Genomic DNA, 20,347 nt, shown 5'->3' on the forward strand with positions numbered 1-20,347 from the left:
GTTCCCTACAGCATATGTTGGTGTTTGTCACATTTGAGTAGTCTGGGGGCAACCTGCAGGGGAGGCAGCTAGACACATACTCAGAACTCCAACACAGGTCTTATTGATGGTGATGAGATAGTGGAAGGGGAGCCTCAAGGTGTCGTGGCCAAGAGCCATCTGCTGGCCTCGGCGCTGCACCTAGTTGCGCCTCCTTGCCATGGGCGCTAAGACCCGTTTTTTATTCAAAGTGATGGACGCCGAATGCGTCCAAGGTGTCCATTGGGGGAGGGGGTTGGGAGCAGCCGTACTATCTTCTGGGGACTGATCATTAGTAGTGTAGACAGGAGCCGCTGGAGGCCTCAGATGGGCCACTGCGGTTGGGGTGCGGCGTGCGTGTGCAGAGTACATGAGCGATCTGCCCCAATAAATCCTCTTCTCTGTTCTGCAGGAAAAAACAGAGCACAATCTGAGGGAGCGCCAGCGGACTGGTGGTGGGCACGCCATGCTGCAGCGCCTCACCACCTATGAGGAGCAGGCCATGGAGCTGGGGAGGAGGCAGGCAGCCAGGGTGGCAGGTGTCAGCGAGGCTGGGGTGCAGCGGCCAGGTATTTCAGGTCCACTGTCCCATCCACTCTGTCTCCCCACCATCCTACACACTGATGGTTGCTGCAATCGTTAATGCTGCAACACTGCTCATTCACAGACTGATACAGTCAGATGTGTGGGTCATACACAAAGGTCCTTCGGCCCCTTGAGGATGCGCATCTCTAGCACCTTCCAAAGTCGCCTTATCCCATTTGTGACCACTATCCCCATAGCCTAACATGCCATGGCATCGCTGCTGTACATCCAAAGACGTTTTGCATCTTAGGAGGGTTTGTTCCTCCACCACCCTTTCAGCCAGTGCGTCCCACATTACTCTGTCCAAAAGGTCCTCAGCACCTCACCTGTCAACCTCATGGCACTCAACTTAAATAAATGCCACCACGTTAGTCATCCCTGTGCCAAGAGGAAATGTTGCCTTGTTCTATGTCCCTCATAACGGTTTGGAGGTCAATAATGTGACCTGTCAACCTCCTGTGCTCCACGGCAAAAGTTGCAAGTGTATGCAATGTTTCCTCATCACTGCAACTCTCCAGGCCAGCATGCATCCAGGTCAGGTATCTTTGCACTCTCCCCACTCCAATGCCATCCCTCCCATGAAGCGCAGGTCACAACTGAACGCAGAAGTGCAGATGTGGCCTCAGTATTTTCTACACTTGCAACATGACCTCCCTTTTCCTACATTCTATTCCTCATCTAATGAAGGCACGTCTGGCTTCGACCTTGTTAAAGGCCTTATGTTCCTGTTCTGCTACCTTAACGGGTCTGCCCAGCAAGGTCCCTGTAATCGTCGTGATTTCCCACGGTCCTACCATTACTCATGTATTCCCGTACCTTGCTTGTCTTGCCCAAGTGCTTACCAAACACTTATCCACATAACATTCCATGTGGCATTCCTTAGGGCATCTGACCAGCCTGTCTGTATGCGCGTGTAATGTTTGGGCCTCCTCTTGACTATTTACCATTCCACCAATGTTCGTCTTCTTAGGTTCTTGAAGGGTGAGCGACTTATGAGGCTGGGGAGGAAAGGGATGAAAGGTGTTACTGACTGAACGCTAACTGATGCACTGCCCTTGTTAATTTCAGCATCACCATCGCATGATCGCCCCCAACACATCTGGAGCCCCCCCTCCACACCTGAGGGCCAAGACTTGCAACTTGCGGCACATCATTTCAGCCAGCCAGGCACCAGCGCAGCGACAAACACTTCAGTTTGTCACTAACGTCGGTTAGTGTCCCGGGGCACAGTGGAGAGGGCACTTCACAATCGCTGGAGGAGATGGCACGGACAGAGAGTGCCGATGGCGCCAGCAGCCGGAGGACTGCAGGGGACCAGGCACATGCTGAGTCGGGCAGTGATGATGTGCCTCTGGAGATGTCACCAATGCAGCAACTGCAGGACAAGCGGCAGGATGCGCGGGAGCATCTGGCAGGGTTGCATGAGGGTGTGCTTCACTTGGTCTCTGTGGTGGAGGAGTCCAGGCAGAGTGTCAGTGAAGGCATGAACCTCAGGACAGAGCTTCAGGCTTCCTCCACTGAGAGATTGGCGACTCTCATGGAAAGGGGCTTCGATCCGGATTGAAAATCTTCTGATTGGGTTACGCTCTGACCTGCAAGCCCTCACAGCGGTAATGGCCACAGGTGGTCATTCCCAATGTGGGAGATGTTCTGGGCACCAAGTGTCGCCGCTCGGTGCCCATCCATCTGCGGTGAGCAGGGAGGTCCAATGTGACCTCACGTCGGCGCAGCAGCTGCCTGTCATCGTTGCGAGCTCCTCTCAGGGCGCTCCGGTTGAGGGCAGCAGCTCCTTCGCCCCTCTGCCAGTGACCGTTGCATCTGTTGAGGCTGCGACAACTGGGGAGGTGCCAGTTCTGGAACTGGCCAGTCCCTTCCAGGCGGGGCCATCACAGGCTCCACAGACCAGAGGACGCCCGCCAAGGTCATCGACACCAATAGGACAGCAGAGTCAGCAGGCTGTCTCACAAGCCACTCCGAGTGATGGGGCGGCACCTAGACGTAGCACCCGCAAACGAAAGCATAAGGCACGTTAGACACTCCACGAGTATGTCACTGGTGATTTTGTGTTGGCCCTAGATTAGAGAAAAAATAGTTATGTATGTCAGAGCGACGTTTGTGTTTTATGTTGGACTGAATAAAGTACACTTTTCTGACCATGGCAGAGGGTGTTTCCTTTGTGCTGCAGTTGTATGTTTCACAGACATCTCATGAGTGTTTGAGTGGACATTGATGTTTCTGTACTAAGCCCTTAGTTGCAGCTGATGAGGTGGAAGATGTAGCACCTAAGTGCCACATGTGGAAGCGCCAGGCAATGCTGGTCCTGCTGATCCATGTGTGTGGAGCTAGCTGAAGGTTCATTGGTTTAAATTGTCCCGGGTGTCCCTACCTCCTTGGTGTAGTAGCAGGTCGGCGTGCTGCCCCTCATCATCGTCCTGTGCTTCCTCAGCCTCTGAGCCACTGCTGGATACATCATCATGGAGCAGCCTTATCCAGTGCATCAAGGTCTTCATCGTCAACTGCATCCCCCCTTTCCAGCGCAAGATTGTGCTCTGCAGCATGCTACCACTATCACAGAGACGCGATCTGGGAGTGGTCCAGGCAACGGAAGCGCATCTTGAGAAGACCGATGGCTCTCTCCACCACAGCCCTTGTGGTGCCGTGGCTCCGATTGTAGCGCTCCTCAGCTTCTGTTCTTGGACGGCGGAGAGGCGTCATGAGCCACCTTCTGAGGGGATAGCCCTTGTCACCCAGCAGCCAACCATCCAGCCGGGCTGGAGCACTGAAGAGTACCGGCACCTGGGAATGTCTGAGGATGTAGGCATCGTGGGAGCTGCCTGGGTACCTTGCACAAACTTGCAGAATCTGCATCCTGTGATCACACACTATCTGCACATTCATGGAGTGGAAGCCCTTCCTGTTGATGAAGGTACTGGGCTCACCTGCTGGCACCTTGATGGCCACATGTGTGCAGTCTATTGCACCCTGGACACGGGGGAAGCCAGCAATGGCTGTGAAGCCTCTGGCTCGCTGTACCTGACTTGCCTGGTTGCAGCAGAAGTGGATGAAGGTCAATGCCCGTCTGAACAGAGTGTCTGTAACCTGCTTGATACAAGTGTGTACAGCTGATTGGGAAACACCGCAAAGATCACCCAATGAGCCCTGGAAGGAGCCAGGTGCATAGAAGTAGAGGGCAACTGTGACCTTCAGAGCCGCTGGCGTGGGGTGTCCACCCACACAGCTAGGGGAGATCTCAGGACCAATCATCTGACAGATATAGTTGACTGTTTCCCTTGACAGACGGAGCGTCCTTTGGCACTGCACCTCAGTCATATTAAGGTAGCTGTTTCGCCGCCTGTATACCCTGGCAGCAGGATAGTGGCGTCTTCTGCGGCCCTTTCCACCTTGGACAACCTCTTGGCCCTGTGCCCCTTGTGCCTGCACCTGGCCTCTCAAAGGTGGCTCCCCTGGAGGCTGATTGTCCACTCCTGGCCTCCTCCTATTCTATCCCTCCCTTCCTCCTCAGAGGAGCTGCCTCCAGTGGAGATGTCAGAACCCAAACCCCCAGGCTAAATGGAGGCCTCCGGAAAGCTGCAGGCCCGATAAAGATTACTGTCTGCAGACTGCTGAGCTGAAGTTTCAAAGTACAGAGAAAGCTATTGGAAATCGATCTGAACTGGTAACAATCACACAGGCAAGTTTAAAACACTTTCTGCATTAAATACTTCAGAAAAAACATGAACAACCCCTCTGAGCCCACATATCCCGCCCGTGGATGAGTTTTGTTAAAAAATCACTTATCCACCTGCTCGTTGCGCCTGTGCACCGAGCTGAAATTCACACAAGCTCCTCAAAATTGGCGTCAATTGCTGAGTTAAGGGCCTTAACAAGGCCTTTAATTAATGGCAGGCGCGTGTCGCGCTTCATAGCGCGCCTGCCCTCCTAAATATTGCGATGCTGCGCGCTGACGTCGGGACGCTTGCGCAACGTCAGCGCGCGACATTTTAAGCACTGACGTGCGGGCTCCACCACCCACGCGACAGCCAGAAAATTCAGCCCAAGGGATGTGAAGTCAATGTGACATTTCCCTGATCATTCTAGGGCTCCTTGCACATGACATAGAAGCAGTAGGCCCCTTGAACCTGCTCCACCATCCCATTACAAATCATCCATGATCTACTTCAATCCCATTTACCTGCCTTGAATCAAATATCCCTTGATAGCCTTGCCCAACAAAAATCAACCTTGAAAATTTCAATTGACCTACAGCATCCATAACTTTTCAGGAGAGACAAATCCAGATTTCCACTGCTCTTTGTGTGAGGAAATGCTTCCTGATTTCACTTCTGAATTGCCTGGCTTGCATTTTAAGATTATGCCTCCTTGTTTTGTGTTTTTCCCTTCCTGCTGGTTCAATTTCCATTGCTCAATTGGAACCACTTTGAAGGTTGAGGCTGGAGGACAAGTAGAGCAAGGCTGAGACACAGAGGTGACTCTTGGAAGTTTTGCTTCCTCAACAACAAGGAACATTCTCGGCTTTCCCTGATGGCCTGGCTGAGATTGTGAACTTGACTGAGGAAAAGCAAAAACAAGGGCTTTTTTGCTTAGATTTATTTTTAAGAGAAAACAAAATTCATAATTATGCAACGTTTGTGGATAGTATGACATAAATAATTTACAGTACAGAAGGAAACCACTTCACACAGCACACTGCTGATAATTTTTACATGTTGCACAATTTGCTTGATTATTGCACCCAATGCCTGGGCTGTCTCTCATATCCAGTCCTCCATTCTTAAGTTTTTCCACTGAAGATTGTGTCTCCCTGGTAAGGTCACTCCATTCCACTAGCAAAGATGCCATTCTTTCTGTGTGGACCTAAACACACTGTTTTTCCATGTCTTGGCCAATGTTTCTCCCTCAACTAGCATTTGCTGTTTGTCTGACTTTGCCATGAATAAATTTGTTGCTACACTTGCCTTCACAACAATAGTGACTACACTTTAATCTATTTATTTGCTTTAGGACTCTTGAGGAAAATATAAGGCACTGATGTGGGGCACTGAGGATAGTCAAGTCAGCTAAAATTAGCTAAATCACCATGGACCAGGAATCAAACTGGGATCAGATGGGTTTAAAACAACAAGTTGAATTTGTGCAGTGCTTTTAATGTGAGGAATGTCCCAGAGTGTTTCCAGGTGAACAATGAAAGTGTACATCAAACTAGCAAGAGAGAACTTAGATAGTAGGCTGGAGTTACTCATGTAGAGAAAATTTTATATCAGTTTTAAGTTTCATTTTTTACAGCTCTGTTCTTTGCTTAAAATATTCTCTATTTCAGACTCTGATATTGATGCAGTGTGTCCAGACAGGAGTACAGCCAATGACAAAGCAGTCTATGTCCAAATGCAGCAAGACCTGGACAATATCCAGGCATACGAACATGTGAAATAGAAACAGAAGTAGATCATTCAGCCCGTCGAGCCTACTCCACCATTCAATAAGATGGCTGATCTGTTTGTATTACTAATTCCACATTCACATCTACCCCAGATAACCTATGATTCCCTTGCATAACAAGAATAGATGCACCTCTGTCTTAAAGATATTCAATGACCCCACCTCCACCGCCCTCTAAGGCAGAGAATTCCAAAGTTGCACTAGCCTCTGAGAGAAAAGATTTCTCCTCACCTGTCCTAAAAGGGTGCCGCCTAATTTTAAAACAGTGCCCCCTAGTTCTGGACTCGCCCACGAGAGGAAACATCATTTCCGCATCCACCTTGTAAAGACCATTCAGGATCTTATATACTTCAATCAAGGCTTAGGCTGACAAGTGGCAAGTAACATTCATGCCACACAAGTGCAATGCGATGACCATCTCCAACAAGAGAGAATCTAACCATCGTCCACTGTCATTCAATGGCATTACAGCACTGAATCCCCCACAATCAACATTCATTGGGGTTACCATTGACCAGAAACTGAACTGGACTAGCCACATAAATACAACAAGAGCAGGTCAGTGGCTAGGAATTCCGTGGTGAGTAACCCACCTCCTGACTCCCCAAAGTTTGTCCACCATCTACAAGGCACAAGTCAAGAGTGTGATGGAATACTCCCCACTTGCCTGGATGCGTGCAGCTCCAACAACACTGAAGAAGCTTGACACCACCCAGGACTAAGCAGCCCACTTGATTGGCACTCCATCCACAAACATTCACTTCCTCCACCACCGATACACAGTGTCAGCAGTGTGTACCATCTACAAGGTGCACTGCAGGATCTCACCAAGGCTCCTCAGACAGCACCTTCCAAACCCATGACTGCTACCATCTAGACGGACAAGGGCAGCAGACACATGGGAACACCACCACCTGGAAGTTCCCCCTCCAGGCCAGTCACCATCCTGACTTGGAAATATATCACCATTCCTTCAATATTGCTGGGTCAAAATCCTGGAACTCCCTCCCTAACAGCACTGTGAGTGTACCTACACCACATGGACTGCAGTGGTTCAAGAAGGCAGCTCACCAACACCTTCTCAAGGGCAATCAGGATGGGCAATAAATGCTGGCCTAACCAGCGATGCCCACATCCCATGAATGAATTCAAAAAAAAAGACAGCTCACCCCCCCTTGTCTATGTTTGGCCAAGCCCCTCAGTAAAAGTCCCAAACCATAGGGAACCAACTGCATCCTACAAGAATATAAGTCAATCAGCCAGCTGCTGGTTTAGACTTCGGGTGAAGACAAAATCAATGCGCAGAACCAGTCCCCCGTGCTCACAGTCCCCTCCATCTGATGGTGGTATAAAAAGGAAAATGAGCTGTGTTTGCAGGCTGCTGTCAGGAAACAGTATCTCTTAACAGGGATTGGCCTGGTTCAGTATTTATGACTCCCCTCACAGTGATGGGCCTGGGTCTGTGCCTGTGATTCCCCACAGTGATGGGTTGTGCAGTACATTCAACCACCAATTCATGGAGTCAGATCATCCCTAATGATTCACTGTTCCTTAATTTTATGTCATTCACATTTATAATCTTTACAACCATAGGTCCAAAGTCACCTGTTATTCTCCAGCATACTACATGTCATGCCTCAACCAAAATATTATTTTCTGAAAGAAATCTATGCCTTTGAATGAATCAGTATTATTGGCTTCCACCATCTACCTTGGAAGTCTGCTCCATAGATTGGCTACTCACTCACTTGGTGAAATATTTCCACAGATTAATTTTTAATTTATCCTCCTTCAAGCAAAGGCCATTTTCTCTGGTTCTATTTTTCTGGACATGGGCTACAGTATCTCCAACCCCAAAAGCAGCAATCATATCACTTCTCAATCTTCTCTTTTCAAATTACATAATCTGCCATTACTTCTATATAACCCTGGGTATCTCTGCTGTTTTCCCTCCTTTTCTTGCATAAAAGGAAAGACAAAGGAAGACATTCTTAACCCAACAGAGCAAGCAGAAGGCTGGATTAAAGTAGAACAACAGTTCGTAGACTGACCTGTCCCCACATGGCCACCACCCACAACAGCATGGCTAAATGAAGAGCTCAGAGATTGGAGACCTATGTTCCAACATTCTGTAGGAGTGTCCCTTAGAAGGCCCCTGAAGCAATTCACTTCCTGTAATTCTTGACCTAGAGTAACACTGGTCTTTTGAGAACTTCTGCACACTAGATTCAATCAAGCCTTTTAGACATGTACCAATGCACAATGGTAAACTACTGTATCATACTTTTGCTGGTATATTTTCATCATGCACTGTTCCCTTAAGAACACTGAACAAGCCTTTGAGCTATGATGTTTTCCAATTTCTTAACTGGTGGAAACACTGACAAATAAGCATTGTTATCCAATGTAAAAGAATAAATCTACAATTAACTGTGAGTGTAAATCAAAAAAACAGTTCAGTTATCTGTGATGCAGGACTGAGATGCAGGGAGTTAAAACCCTGTCCTTCCTTTTCTGGGTTTGAATCTGGCACATGGAAGGTGTGTTCCTACTTGTCTGTAAGGGTCTGATATGGAATCCATTCTCCCAGTCTCATCCCAGTTCCTAGGGGTATAAAACTAACTTGACACTATTTTGGCACCCTCCTCCATGCAGCACAGATAATGTGGTAAATAAACATGTTATTCTGGCATGGTATAGAATGCTCTTCTGAGGATGCAATTAAAAAAGTTTCTTTGAGCATAGTAAAGACACATTTACTTACATGCAGTATAGAGGCAGCTTTGCTCTGTATCTAACCCATGCTGTACCTGCCCTGGGGATGTTTGATGGGGCAATGTAGAGGGGGCTTTGCAGTGTATCTAACCAGTGCTGTACCTGCCCTGGATATTTTTGGGACAATGTAAAAGAGAAGCTTTATCTCATGTAAATTTTGGGGGTTGCTTGATGCAGAATTGGCTCTAATCTTTTAAGTATTATCTGAGGGTAAGACATCACACTGATAGTACAGGGAGGCATCTCCTGAAGCAAGTTTCTGTTCACAAGTATTAGAGGTAAAGGAGGTGAAACCACACAGAAACCATGAAGTCATGCATCATGGGAAGTATATGCGTTGTTATGAATGAATCACTCTAGGCATTAATATTGAAATTAGTGACATCACAAGCAGAAAATCCCCAAACTCCATTGGTCAGTCTCACTCGTACAGCTGATGTGTTAAATTAAGTTGATGTGGGAAGCCAAAAGAATAAAATGAAATTCCACAGCTGAACATGTCAGTGCCGTGTTAAGATGAGTCCTCACTGACTCACCGTCTCTTTTCTGCTCCTTCATTTCAGGAGAAAGCCTTGTGTTATCAATGGTGCCATCGGGCATACTTCCTTCAGAATCAGCAGCTTCTTCCTTTCCTGCATTCTCAGATCCTGGGAATGCAGCAGCTTCATCAGAAATAAAGCCTGGCTCAATAATCCCCTCCTCAGCAACTTTGACTCCTTCAGTTTTTTGATCCGATACTTGCGCTTCCTTTGCAAATGCCTCTTTATTATCTCCACCTTCCTCAGATCCATTGCCATTGTCACTTGCTGCAAACTGTAGAGTTTCCTGACTATCAGAATCTTCCAAATCCATCACATTTTCTTCAGTTTTATTTTCATCCCATTTATTGTCAGTTCCCTTGTCATTTTGCTCCTGCCCCTCAGGTTCACCTTCCCCCATATTAGCTTCTTGCTCAGAACCTGCTGCTTCAGTATTCTCTTCCTGAATATCCAGTGCTTCCTCTTCCAAATGCTCTGTTTTGTCTTCTTGGCTTGAAGTCTCTTCTGTTTCCTCTGAAGAACCTTCCTTAAGATCCGACTCACCATCGGAATCATCCTGCTCAGGCCAATGCTGACTTACGTTGTTGCTGTTTAGCTCAGTTTCTTCTTCAGAATCTCTGGCATGTTCTTGGGCCCCATTTTGTGTTGGTTCTCTTAGTTCTGATTCTTCATCCCTTTGGGATCCATTGATGGTATTTCCTGCAGTTTCATTTGATTCACCTTCCACTGTTGATGCAGCTTCTGTGCTGTTGAGATCTAGCTCTTGAGAATTGCCATCGTCCTTATCAGCATGAACACTATCTTCGTCCTCAGTAGTGCCAGACTCTAGGTTTTCATTTCTTTCATCATTTACAGTCAACTCCTCAGTGTCATTTTTAGAGTTGTCTTCATTGCTTTGAAAGTCTTGATCTTCTAAACCTCTTTTAACCACGTTATCTTGTATAGTAGCACATCTTGAACATACTGCTGCACAACTATCAATGTGTGACTGACCTTTCTCTTCCTTTTCACTGGAATCCACCGTGGAACTGCGTGATCCCAAGTCTGAACTATCATCAGGTGAGTCTGTGTACAGTGGGGGACTGGCCTTCTCTGCTTGCTGCTTACCATTCATAAGCTTCTCATCATGCACGTCAGCACCTGGATCTGCAGCCAAGGCTCGGTTCCCTGTAAGAATGACAACATCTTCACTGTTGAGTTTGCTGAAGTCTTCAGCCTGGCTCTAAATGATCAGAACATTATCAGTCAGCTTGAGGCCAATTTCTGTCTCGATGTGTTTTCGTTCAATATAATTCAGAGGGAAAATAAATATTCAAAGCAATGCTATTACAGGCCCAGAACAGTATCAAGAGCAGGTGTTACTATTTGTAGGAAGGGGACAGATGGAGCAATATAGGCCTGTGTCACCTAAAGGTGAATTATTGATTATGTGGACTCTCCAAAAATAAAAGTAATGATAAATCTGTGTGACCCTTATTAATCTGGATTTAATTGTGATTTTCCATTAATGGAGGACCTGTCATGAGCCAGAAGCAGGGTAATTGAACTATGATTAGCCCCTCAAGTGAAGCTATTTGTCATGGAATGCCATAGGTTGTAGTGAATTATAACATTTAACTGCATATTTCCAATCCTCCCTGGACAATGAAAATCAAAGTTAAGTTCAGGGACTTTTTGATGTCAGTCCTTACAAGTATTGGGAAACAGTTATGGAAGCTGCCTGTGTAGTTCATTTGGTAAGTCTCCTGCTCAGTGTGTAACTGAGCCACACAGACCTCGTCTCACCCAGGGTGGCAGTAGGTGTGCTATAATTGGGCTAGGCAGAGGTAAAATCACCAAGGCTGTTGTTCATAGCCATTGTCCAGCTTCTGGCTTGCACCATTTGAATCAAATGTTGAAGGAATGGCACTGAGAATTGCAGCAAAGCCACAAGCCGGATCAATCGGACTTTTTGCCTGATGACAAGCAACTAGTTGAGGGAAATGAGTGCAATGAAGATAACCCTGTGTGAATATGTCCATGTTGTGGAATTAAAATGGTCAATACTATGCTGTTAAGAACATGTTTGTAAATACATGCATTACCTCCTGTGGCATTGGACATGGGAAGTCAAAACCAAATTTAGTCTTCATGTGGAAGGAAGGTTGGAAGGTGAGGGATAATTCTCTGAGAGCACATAGGCAGAACTCAGTCCTCATTTTTAACTCATACATTGTTCATACAACATTTCTTAGCTTAACACACACGGGCTGTCAACTTTTTCCAACATAAATTATTTTGGCCACCTTTGCAATGGAAACACCCTATGTAAACTTGTCAAACTGTAATTAGATGTTCTCTCCAGTGGAGAGGATGACATCCTAATTTATACAGTGCATCAAATCTCATAATTTTGCCCATTTAGACCATATAACATTGGGGGAAGAACTCACTGAAACAACTTATTAATTCCACATTATAACCAAGTCCCTAGAAAACATTCTCACCCTCTGGACCTCTAGGCAAATCTACACTGTTCATGGGTTCGAAATGTGAAAGGACTGTGTTTAATTAGAGATATTTTCAACTTGAATACTTTCTGGGCTGGTGCTTTGAGTCATAGCACCAGATTTTTATGAAGTCAAGAAGACTCTGCGGACCTTTAAAAATGGCAGGCAGGATGTGGGTGATGAAATCCTTAAATGCTGAGTTCAAACAGACCCCATTTTGGCTGGTCCAAGGGTCTTAACTTGCAGTATTGCAGTCATAGATTGATGGAATAGACGTAAATATTCTTGAAGGGTGGATAAGTTCTATATAACTGTCATGATCTGAAGTTTTTTAAATGCATCACCCTTTAAAATTTAAAAAAAGGCCACCGCTGTCAGTGAGAGTTGAAAACAACCATAGTTGGAAAAAAGTAGCATCTGGTGGTGTAGTTTCAATAGATTTCTTTGTTGACCTTTCATCATGGGCTATCATGATGCCATAATGAATGCTTGACTGAGTTTCAAATACTACAATTATCTCAGCAGGGGTTCTGAGTTCACAGTTTGATTGACAATTTAAAGGGGCTATTAAAGGATTATCTATCTTTTATATGGGGTTTGAATAGAAGTATGTTTGCTTTTATAAGAGATTAACTACTTGAGGAGATTTAACAATATTGAATGGATTTTATGAATGGGAGTTTTTTTCACTATTAAGAATGTAGCAGTGAGAGCTGTATTAGATTGTTAGAAGTTTATATTTTCACCTCTACATGACTCCTGAGGTGTGCCCATAGTGGATACTGAGTGAATGGATATAGACGTGGCATGCAGGGTATGAAAGGCCATGGGGATGGGGGCATGAGTTGACATTGAGTTGGCATGGGGATTGGAGTGTGTGAGGGGTGAAGGCTAGGGAGCATAACAACACTTAAAACAACTGGGACAAAGTCCCAGAGATCTGAGGCAGGCCTTCTAACCAGCCTGACTTGGCATTCACATGACCCCATGGTTGTCTACGCTCTACTTTTGGGGTAGGCAAGCCTGACTCTATCCCAAACCCCCTGCCCCCACCGAAGTGAAATTTCACATTGCAGGGTACTTTTTACCAGGTGGGTCTGGCGAGTTGGGAAAAAATCTGGCCCATAGAGCCATTTATGGCACAGAAAGAGGCCATTCAGCCCATCAAGTCCATATCACTTCTCTGCAGGTCAATCCAGTCAGTCCAGCTTCCCTGCTCAGTCTTCATAGCCCTGCAAGTTTATTTCCTTCAAGTCCCCATCCAATTTCCTTTTGAAATTACTGATTGTTTCCGATTCTACCACTCTCGTGGGCAGCAATTCAGATCATTACCACTTGTTGCAGAAAAAATTTCTTCCTCACGTTCCCACTGCAACTCTTGCGCAAAATCTTAAATCTGTGTCCCAAAACTAACTCTGTCCCACACTCTCCCAAAATGCTGTATCGCTTTTTATTTCAACTATTTTTCTAATTTTCCCTTAGAAGATGTAATAGTCTTTGCTCAACTACAATAAATATTTGTCAACTTTGAAGAGATCTAACTACAAGACAACTTGGTATTGGAGCACATAGACTCTCATTCACTGAGTCATAGTGTAGGCATCATACCTTAGTCTGTTGGGAAGAGGCCATCATTGCTGGTTCAGGTGCCAATAACATCTCTCTAACCACTGCCAAATTTTTGAACCCAGTCCCAATTTTCTATCGTCTATACATGCTATTTTATGGCTATCTTAAAATCTTCTCAGTCAACATCAGCTGCAAAAGCTCCATAGCTAGAAAGAAAACCTTGTACAAAAAGAACAATTGTATGGCTTGCAAAGTTTAGAGATCCACTTTGCAAACTATTCTAACCAATTTCCATCAAAGAAGACTTCTAACTTTTTCTCAAACAGGGAAAATAAAGTGGTCACAGAAGCAGGTAAAATTAATTAACAACCCAGTCCCAATGGAGGCTGTACAGGTTAAACCTTGCAAATGGAGGCCAGGTGTTTCTCTACAGGGAGAAGAGAGAGTGATGCAAGTCACCCTCACACAACTCTATACAGTTGGACCGTTACAGAGGGATACTGGTGGGAGGCAGGATGCTTGCCTCATCCTCCTTGCCAGGCATTGAATGGTATCACCAGACTCCAGCCAAGGCCTGCCATGGCATACAATACCTGTGCTGCCCTTTCTCATTCCAGGAAGAAGAATGTTTTCCCACTGGAGAATGAGAAACAGTTTCAAAAAGCTTGCAGAACAACACTAATCTTCTGGAACTTGTCAATTCCATGCATCTACTTTCAACAGTCAGAACCATTTTACCAGGCAAGCTGAGCATTGACATTGAACATTGTGAGACATGGGATCAGCAGCATTGAAGTCCTCTAGCATCCACCCAGGATGAAATGGCACTTTGAATTTTCTTGGGGGCTCTCCCAGTTTTACACTGTAGCTTTCGCAGAAGGATGGCAGAAGAGAAATGGCTGAAAGCAGCTGCTAACACTACTAGTCCTGGGTTTCTACTAAAATTATGGAGAAAATCTCCTCTTGGGTTTTTAAGGGAATGGCTCCATGGGGTCAAACTGGCCTTGATTAGTAGTGTGAAGTGCACTCGTGGTGAATTGGTAGACCAGTATACACCGCAACATAGTTTATTTTTCATTCAGGTCAATTGGACCCCAGCCTGTAACTTACTCCCAGGAATCTGTTATTCTGTATATAAACCATGTGAACCCCTTGATTAGATTCCAGCCTGTAACTCGCTCCCAAGTAGCTGCTATTCTATCTAATAACACCCGCAACTCCCCCCCCACCACTGCCCACAACCACCAAATGCCTCGATTAGATTTGAGCCTATAACACACACTGTTATTCTGTATATAAACCCACTGAACCCCTTCCATTAAACCAGCCTGTGACTCACTCCAGGGTACTCGATATTCTATATATAGACCATTCGAACCTCTCAATTAGTATCACTCCTGAATATCCGTTATTCTATATATAAACAACCCAAACCCCTCTATTAGATTCTGTAACCTAGTTCAGCGTTCTATATATAAAGAGACCTTTAGAGAGTATGGTTTTATATGTTGGCATTGCTGTTGCAATGCACTGAGCTCGCTGTCTATTTGAAGAACCATGGAAGCTATGTTGGAAATCCCTGAACATTCTAGCAGAGGCATGAACATGAGGTAGAATATTCAGATAGATTAGCAGTCAAAGTGGCATGTTCAGAGGATGTTCCTTGCTGTTTTACTGGAGCTGTTAACCTGTTCCTTTTTCACCTGGAGGAATGTTCTACAAATGTTAGCATCATGAGCAGTGATTTCCAATCTTTTTTTGTAAAGGGATGATATGTCATTGCGCAGTGACATACCCTGCTCTTGGCTTTTCATTCCCTATCTGATATTTCCTCTGTCATTATTCCTACATTCAGGAATTCACTGATTGTGGTACAGTTGCAGCTCCAAGGCACCTCATCCAAGTAAGCCATTCTTCACCTGTGCATCAAAATTGTGAGTCGGTGAGCTATTCAATCATAGGGTTATTGCGGGTGTTACCCATCCTGTCACATCGAATGTTTACACATAAGCTCCTTGTGATCAGACGGGACTATCTCACTGATTCCGTTTTCACGCTTCAATCCCCCCTCAAGGACATGAGCAGTTAATTTAGGCTGAAATTTAAGTACGGTATTGAGAGAGTGCTGTACTGCCAGAGGTTCTGTCTTTCAAATGGGATGCCAGGTAAGTGTTAAATATCCATGACACTATCTCAAAGATGAGCAAAGGAGTTCACTCAATATCCTGGGCAATGGGCAATATTAGTCCCACAACTAACACTGCCAAAAATAGACTAATTGGTCATTCTTCTTATTGCTGTCTATGGGATCTTGCTGTGTACACATTGGCTGCTGCACTTTCCTGTAAGATATCAGTGACTACAGTGCAGAAGTAATCCATTGACCATTAAGCACTTTAGGATGTCCTGAGGACCTGAATTGGAGCAATATAAATGCAAGTTCCTTTTTTTTCTTGAATGACTCTGGAGATTTTTCCTCCACTATGAACATTGAAGCCCAGCAAGTTGTATGCCTTTAAAACCCAAAGCTGGTTCATCTCATAAAACACGACACTCAGACTCATTTTACCTTGTCAGTGGGGATGTCTCAGTCAGTACATGTCTCAATTGTCACTATTTGGCCGTGATTCTTGTGTTAACCACTTCACTCATGCTCAGATCCTCACAGTTACCTTTCTGAAATGCCTTTACTCTCTATGACAGCTGTTTGTGTTTCTGTTTGCACATTTTTCTCATGTGGCTTAATTTGCTGGTAATAGGGTGACTAATCTACTTTTCTATGGCGGTCACAACCAGCAGTTTGTGCCTCGCACTGTAGTGCTGTCAAGTCTGTTGTGACTATATTATCATAACTAGTCTCACTCTTTCGCTGCTTATATTACCATGTACCTGCACCAGAGGGGTTATTTTATGAGTTGGCACTGTCAATAAGGAGAAATTTCTTCACTCAAAGTGCAGAATTTTACAGTGCCCTGCCACAGGTTTGCAGGTGGGGTTCCCATAAATTCCTTGGGTGGCCTTCCTGCCACTTGCCCCTTGCCTGTCCACAATTTTATGTTCGGTGTGCGAGGCCTAAGTCAGCTTGCCTGCCTGCCCTCACCCCAATTGAGGACCTTAAGTGGCCACTTAAGGGCTGCATCCTGACCAGCCTCAATTTTGAGGCTTGTGGGAGGAATTCAGGGCCTTGGATGGGAAAGGGAGGGGGTGGGAGGCGCCTCCTCAAGGGCTTCCTTTCCATATTGGGCAACCCATTCCCCCCCGGCCAAGGTATGCCCCTCACTGGTACTCCCTCTCCCTGGTCTCTCCATCAAGGCTTCCACCCCCCCTCTTCCCACCATCCTACTAGCCTCATCTTCCCACATCGCAATGAGATTCCAGCATTCACCTGGTCCTGGACTCTGGGAATTAGAACGTGGAGTTTGCTTGTAGTTCCAGTCCTGGCCACTTCTGCACTGTGCAGCTGGGACTACAGAGCTGCTGGCCAATCAGATTGGCTGGCAGCTCTCTGAGGCAGGACTTCCATCTGAGTGAGGGACAGTAGACCCACCTCTAGCCAATTAGTGCTCCTCGGAGTGTTAAATGGCTGCAGGGTTGCCTTGATTAGCAGGGATGCATTCCCCGCCAACTCTTCAGGTGGTGGGGCAGAAACCCTGCCATCCAAAAAATCCTGTCCATAGGCTTGTGAATCTTTGAAATTCTCAACCCCATGACTGGATGTTCAGTCATTGAGTATATTCAAGGCTGGTATCCATAGATTTTTGGACTCCAGGGGAATCAATGAATATGGGAAGTAGGTGGGAAAATGGAGTTGAGGTAAAAGGTTGGCCATGATTTTATTGATTAATTGAATAGGCTCAAAGATACACCTGGCCTACACATGCTCCTATTTCTTATGTTCTTGTTTTCTTATTGTGTTAGGGGCAAATTAAGAAGAAAAGAAATAGTGCTTGGTTTGATGTCACACCCCAAAGGAGTTCATTCCCAATTTTAGTCTGATCAGAAGCCTGTTGCTTACTATACAACATCAAGGCCAGAATGAGCCTAATTTTCCAACACAAGTGAAACTAAAGCCATCCCATTTATTTTAGTTCCAGTAGAATCTTCAAGTGTCCAGTACTATTTCCATTAGCCCTTCCTGACTGCCATCTCAGTCTGGATCAAGTGATGTGCAGTCTGACCTCAAGCTAGCCTTAAACACACAATTCTATGTCTGCATTCTGAACGTAGGAATTTCTAGATGAGAATAGACCAATGTCCATCTTAGTTCACCTTCTACCATCATGGTAAACATGATACAACGACAATGAGTTGTTGACAGATCAATGCAATCATTCTATCAATTTGTCTATAGCAGACTCAGACTCAATGCAAGGAAGACCCCAGTGATGGGAAAGCTTTGGAACCCAAAGGTCCAAAATCTCCTGTTCCTCTCAAACACACTGCACTTATCCTATGCCATTGGATGTTTATGCTCCCACCTCTCTCTCTGTCACTGAAATCCTAATTTATACCTTCAGTCCATCTAAAATTGACTTTTCAATGTCTCCGCACTACCCACCCCTCCTTCATAAACTCCAATTACTCCAAAATTCTGTGGCCTAGATTCCTTTCAAACACTGGAAAATGCACTCCTGGCAGTCCTTTTCTTAACAAATTCCACTGGTTCCCCGTTTCCCTCTAATCTTCCCTACCCGTGTAATCTCCCAGCCCCAGTGACCCTGACTTGCTGCTTGTTCCTCACTTTCTCAACCATAGTGCCCCTAAACTCCCCAGTAAATCACTCTGCATCACCACTTCTCTCACTTCTTTCAAAAGCCTCTTAAAAATCTGATCGCTCTGACTTTGCTTTTAGTTTCCCCCATTTCTCACAGCACTGAGTGCCCTTTCCTCATTGTCAAACATCTGAGATGTCTTCCTTCATGTAAGGTATGCGGATATATGTAGTTCTGGAATAAAACTGTCAGTTACTACACACTAGCTTTGATTGCAGTCAAGTTTGTTACATAAATCTTGGTTTGTATTCACTTGAGTTTAGAAGATTAAGGCGTGATCTGATTGAGGTATTTAAAATGTTAAAAGGATTCAATAGAGTAGATACAGTGACACTATTTTCTATGGTGGGGGAATCCAGGAGAGGAAACATAACCCTAAAAATTGAGCTAGGCCATTTAGGAGGGAAATTAGGAAGCTCATTTTTCACTCAAAGGGAGTGGAAATCTGGGACTGTCTTCAAAAGGCTGTTGAGGTTGAAGGAATTTTCGAAACTGAGATTGATAGTTTATTTTTGTTAGATAAGGTTATCAAGGGGTTATGGAGCTAGAGCAGATAAATAGAGTTGAGGTGCAGATCAGCCATAATCTAATTGTAAATCAGCCATGGTAGCACTCTCACCTTTGGATCGCAAAGTTGTGGGCCCAAGTCTCACACCAGGATTTAAGCATCAAAATTAAGGCTGAGACTCTAGTGCAGTACTGAGGGAGTGTTGCACTGTCGGAGGTAGCATCTTTCAGATGTGACATTAAACCAAGGCCCAGTTTGTTCTCTCAGGTAGACATGAAAGAACCAATTGCACTATTTTGAAAAAGAGCAGGGGAGTTATCTCCAGTGTTATGACCTTTATTTATCCCCCAACCAACATTACAAAAATAGATGACCTGGTCATTATCACATTGTTGTTTATGGGAGCTTGCTGTGCACAAATCGGCTGCTGTGTTTCCTTCATCACTACAGTGACCACACTTCAAAAGCTCTTTATTCACTGTAAAAAGCACTTTGAGACTTATGTTAATTGTGAAGAGTGCTCTATAAATGTAAGTTTTTTTTTCTTTATAATTGAATGGAGGAACAAGCTCAAGGAGCTCAGTAATCTTATGTTCCATTAAGCCAAAACCTCACTTCAGGAAATGGGAGGCATCAATTGTCTACTGATAAGAATGGTTATCATCTTACACTCACCCTTTTTATAATCAGTTAGTAACACATTCTGAAGCTTTTGTGTTGTGACTATGAGTCATTAATGGGTGGGTATGGTACAGACCGGCCAAGGGTGGGAAGAGGGTAACAAGGTCACTTCAGACTGCAGGACCAAGATCACTGACTGTGACAATGAAATAAGACATGGTCAATGCAAAGCAACACACTGCAACAACAGGAAAAGCAGAGAGATGCATCAGAAGACACCTTCATTTGCTAAAGCAATGGGTACTTTTGTCAGAATTAAGAGCATGCGGAAAGGGCCTTGGCCTGATAACCATATTCTGCAGAGGGCTCTTGCAATTTGTACTGTCAGTGATGGCCCCACTTTTCAGATGGAGGTGACTAAACCATGGGTGAAACTTCTAGTGACAGAAGTGACAGTTTTCCACTGATGTAACTCAGTGAAAACTGGGAGACCTCATTCTAAGTTTACGAACCACATTGCTCAGCTCTGACGGCTTACATTCCACGTATAGCGCTGGCAGTAATCCCGGTAGTGTTCAGTCATAGTATTCAGTGGGAGTATTCAATAAATTCAAGGCCAGTACATGTCCCTATAACCTTCAAATTCTTGCTTTCAAAGTGGAGTGGCTCGTGCACCAAGATTGTCCGGACTCTGTTGTTTCTGTGAGTCATCATCTAGCCATGCATAATGTTTCAGCTGTGGCTCAGTGGGTAGGACGCTTGCCTCTATGTCAGATAGGTTCAAGTCTCACTTCAGAGTATAGCACAAAATCCAGGCTGATATTCCAAAGGGAGTGTTGCAATGTTAGAGGTGCCATCTTTCTGATGAGACACTAAACTGAGGCCCTACCTGGCCTCTCAGGTAGACGTAAAATATCCCTTGACAATAGCCAAAGTAAAACAGACTAGTTCCCCTTGGTATCCTGCCAATATTTATCCCTTAACCAACATCACTAAAATAGATTATCTGGTCAT

The 20,347-nt window shown here is 45.1% G+C and overlaps 1 protein-coding gene across 3 annotated transcripts in view; it reads right to left on the reverse strand.

Annotated features, from left to right (window-relative positions):
- Window positions 1-20,347, reverse strand: part of srlb (sarcalumenin b) — a 57,517-nt gene that overhangs the window by 22,816 nt on the left and 14,354 nt on the right. For 2 of the 3 annotated variants that reach the window (XM_078558795.1, XM_078558794.1), the window contains exon 1: window positions 9,372-10,538. The exons of the other annotated variant lie outside the window; for it this stretch is intronic. In XM_078558795.1, the coding sequence (XP_078414921.1) occupies window positions 9,372-10,488 (1,117 nt within the window). In that variant the 5' untranslated portion in view covers window positions 10,489-10,538. Of the gene's footprint in view, window positions 1-9,371; window positions 10,539-20,347 lie in introns of those variants that run through there. 3 annotated transcript variants of the gene reach the window in all.

This window comes from Cetorhinus maximus, chromosome 15 (genome assembly GCF_964194155.1).
Source record: "Cetorhinus maximus chromosome 15, sCetMax3.hap1.1, whole genome shotgun sequence".
Taxonomy (NCBI): Eukaryota; Metazoa; Chordata; class Chondrichthyes; order Lamniformes; family Cetorhinidae; genus Cetorhinus; species Cetorhinus maximus.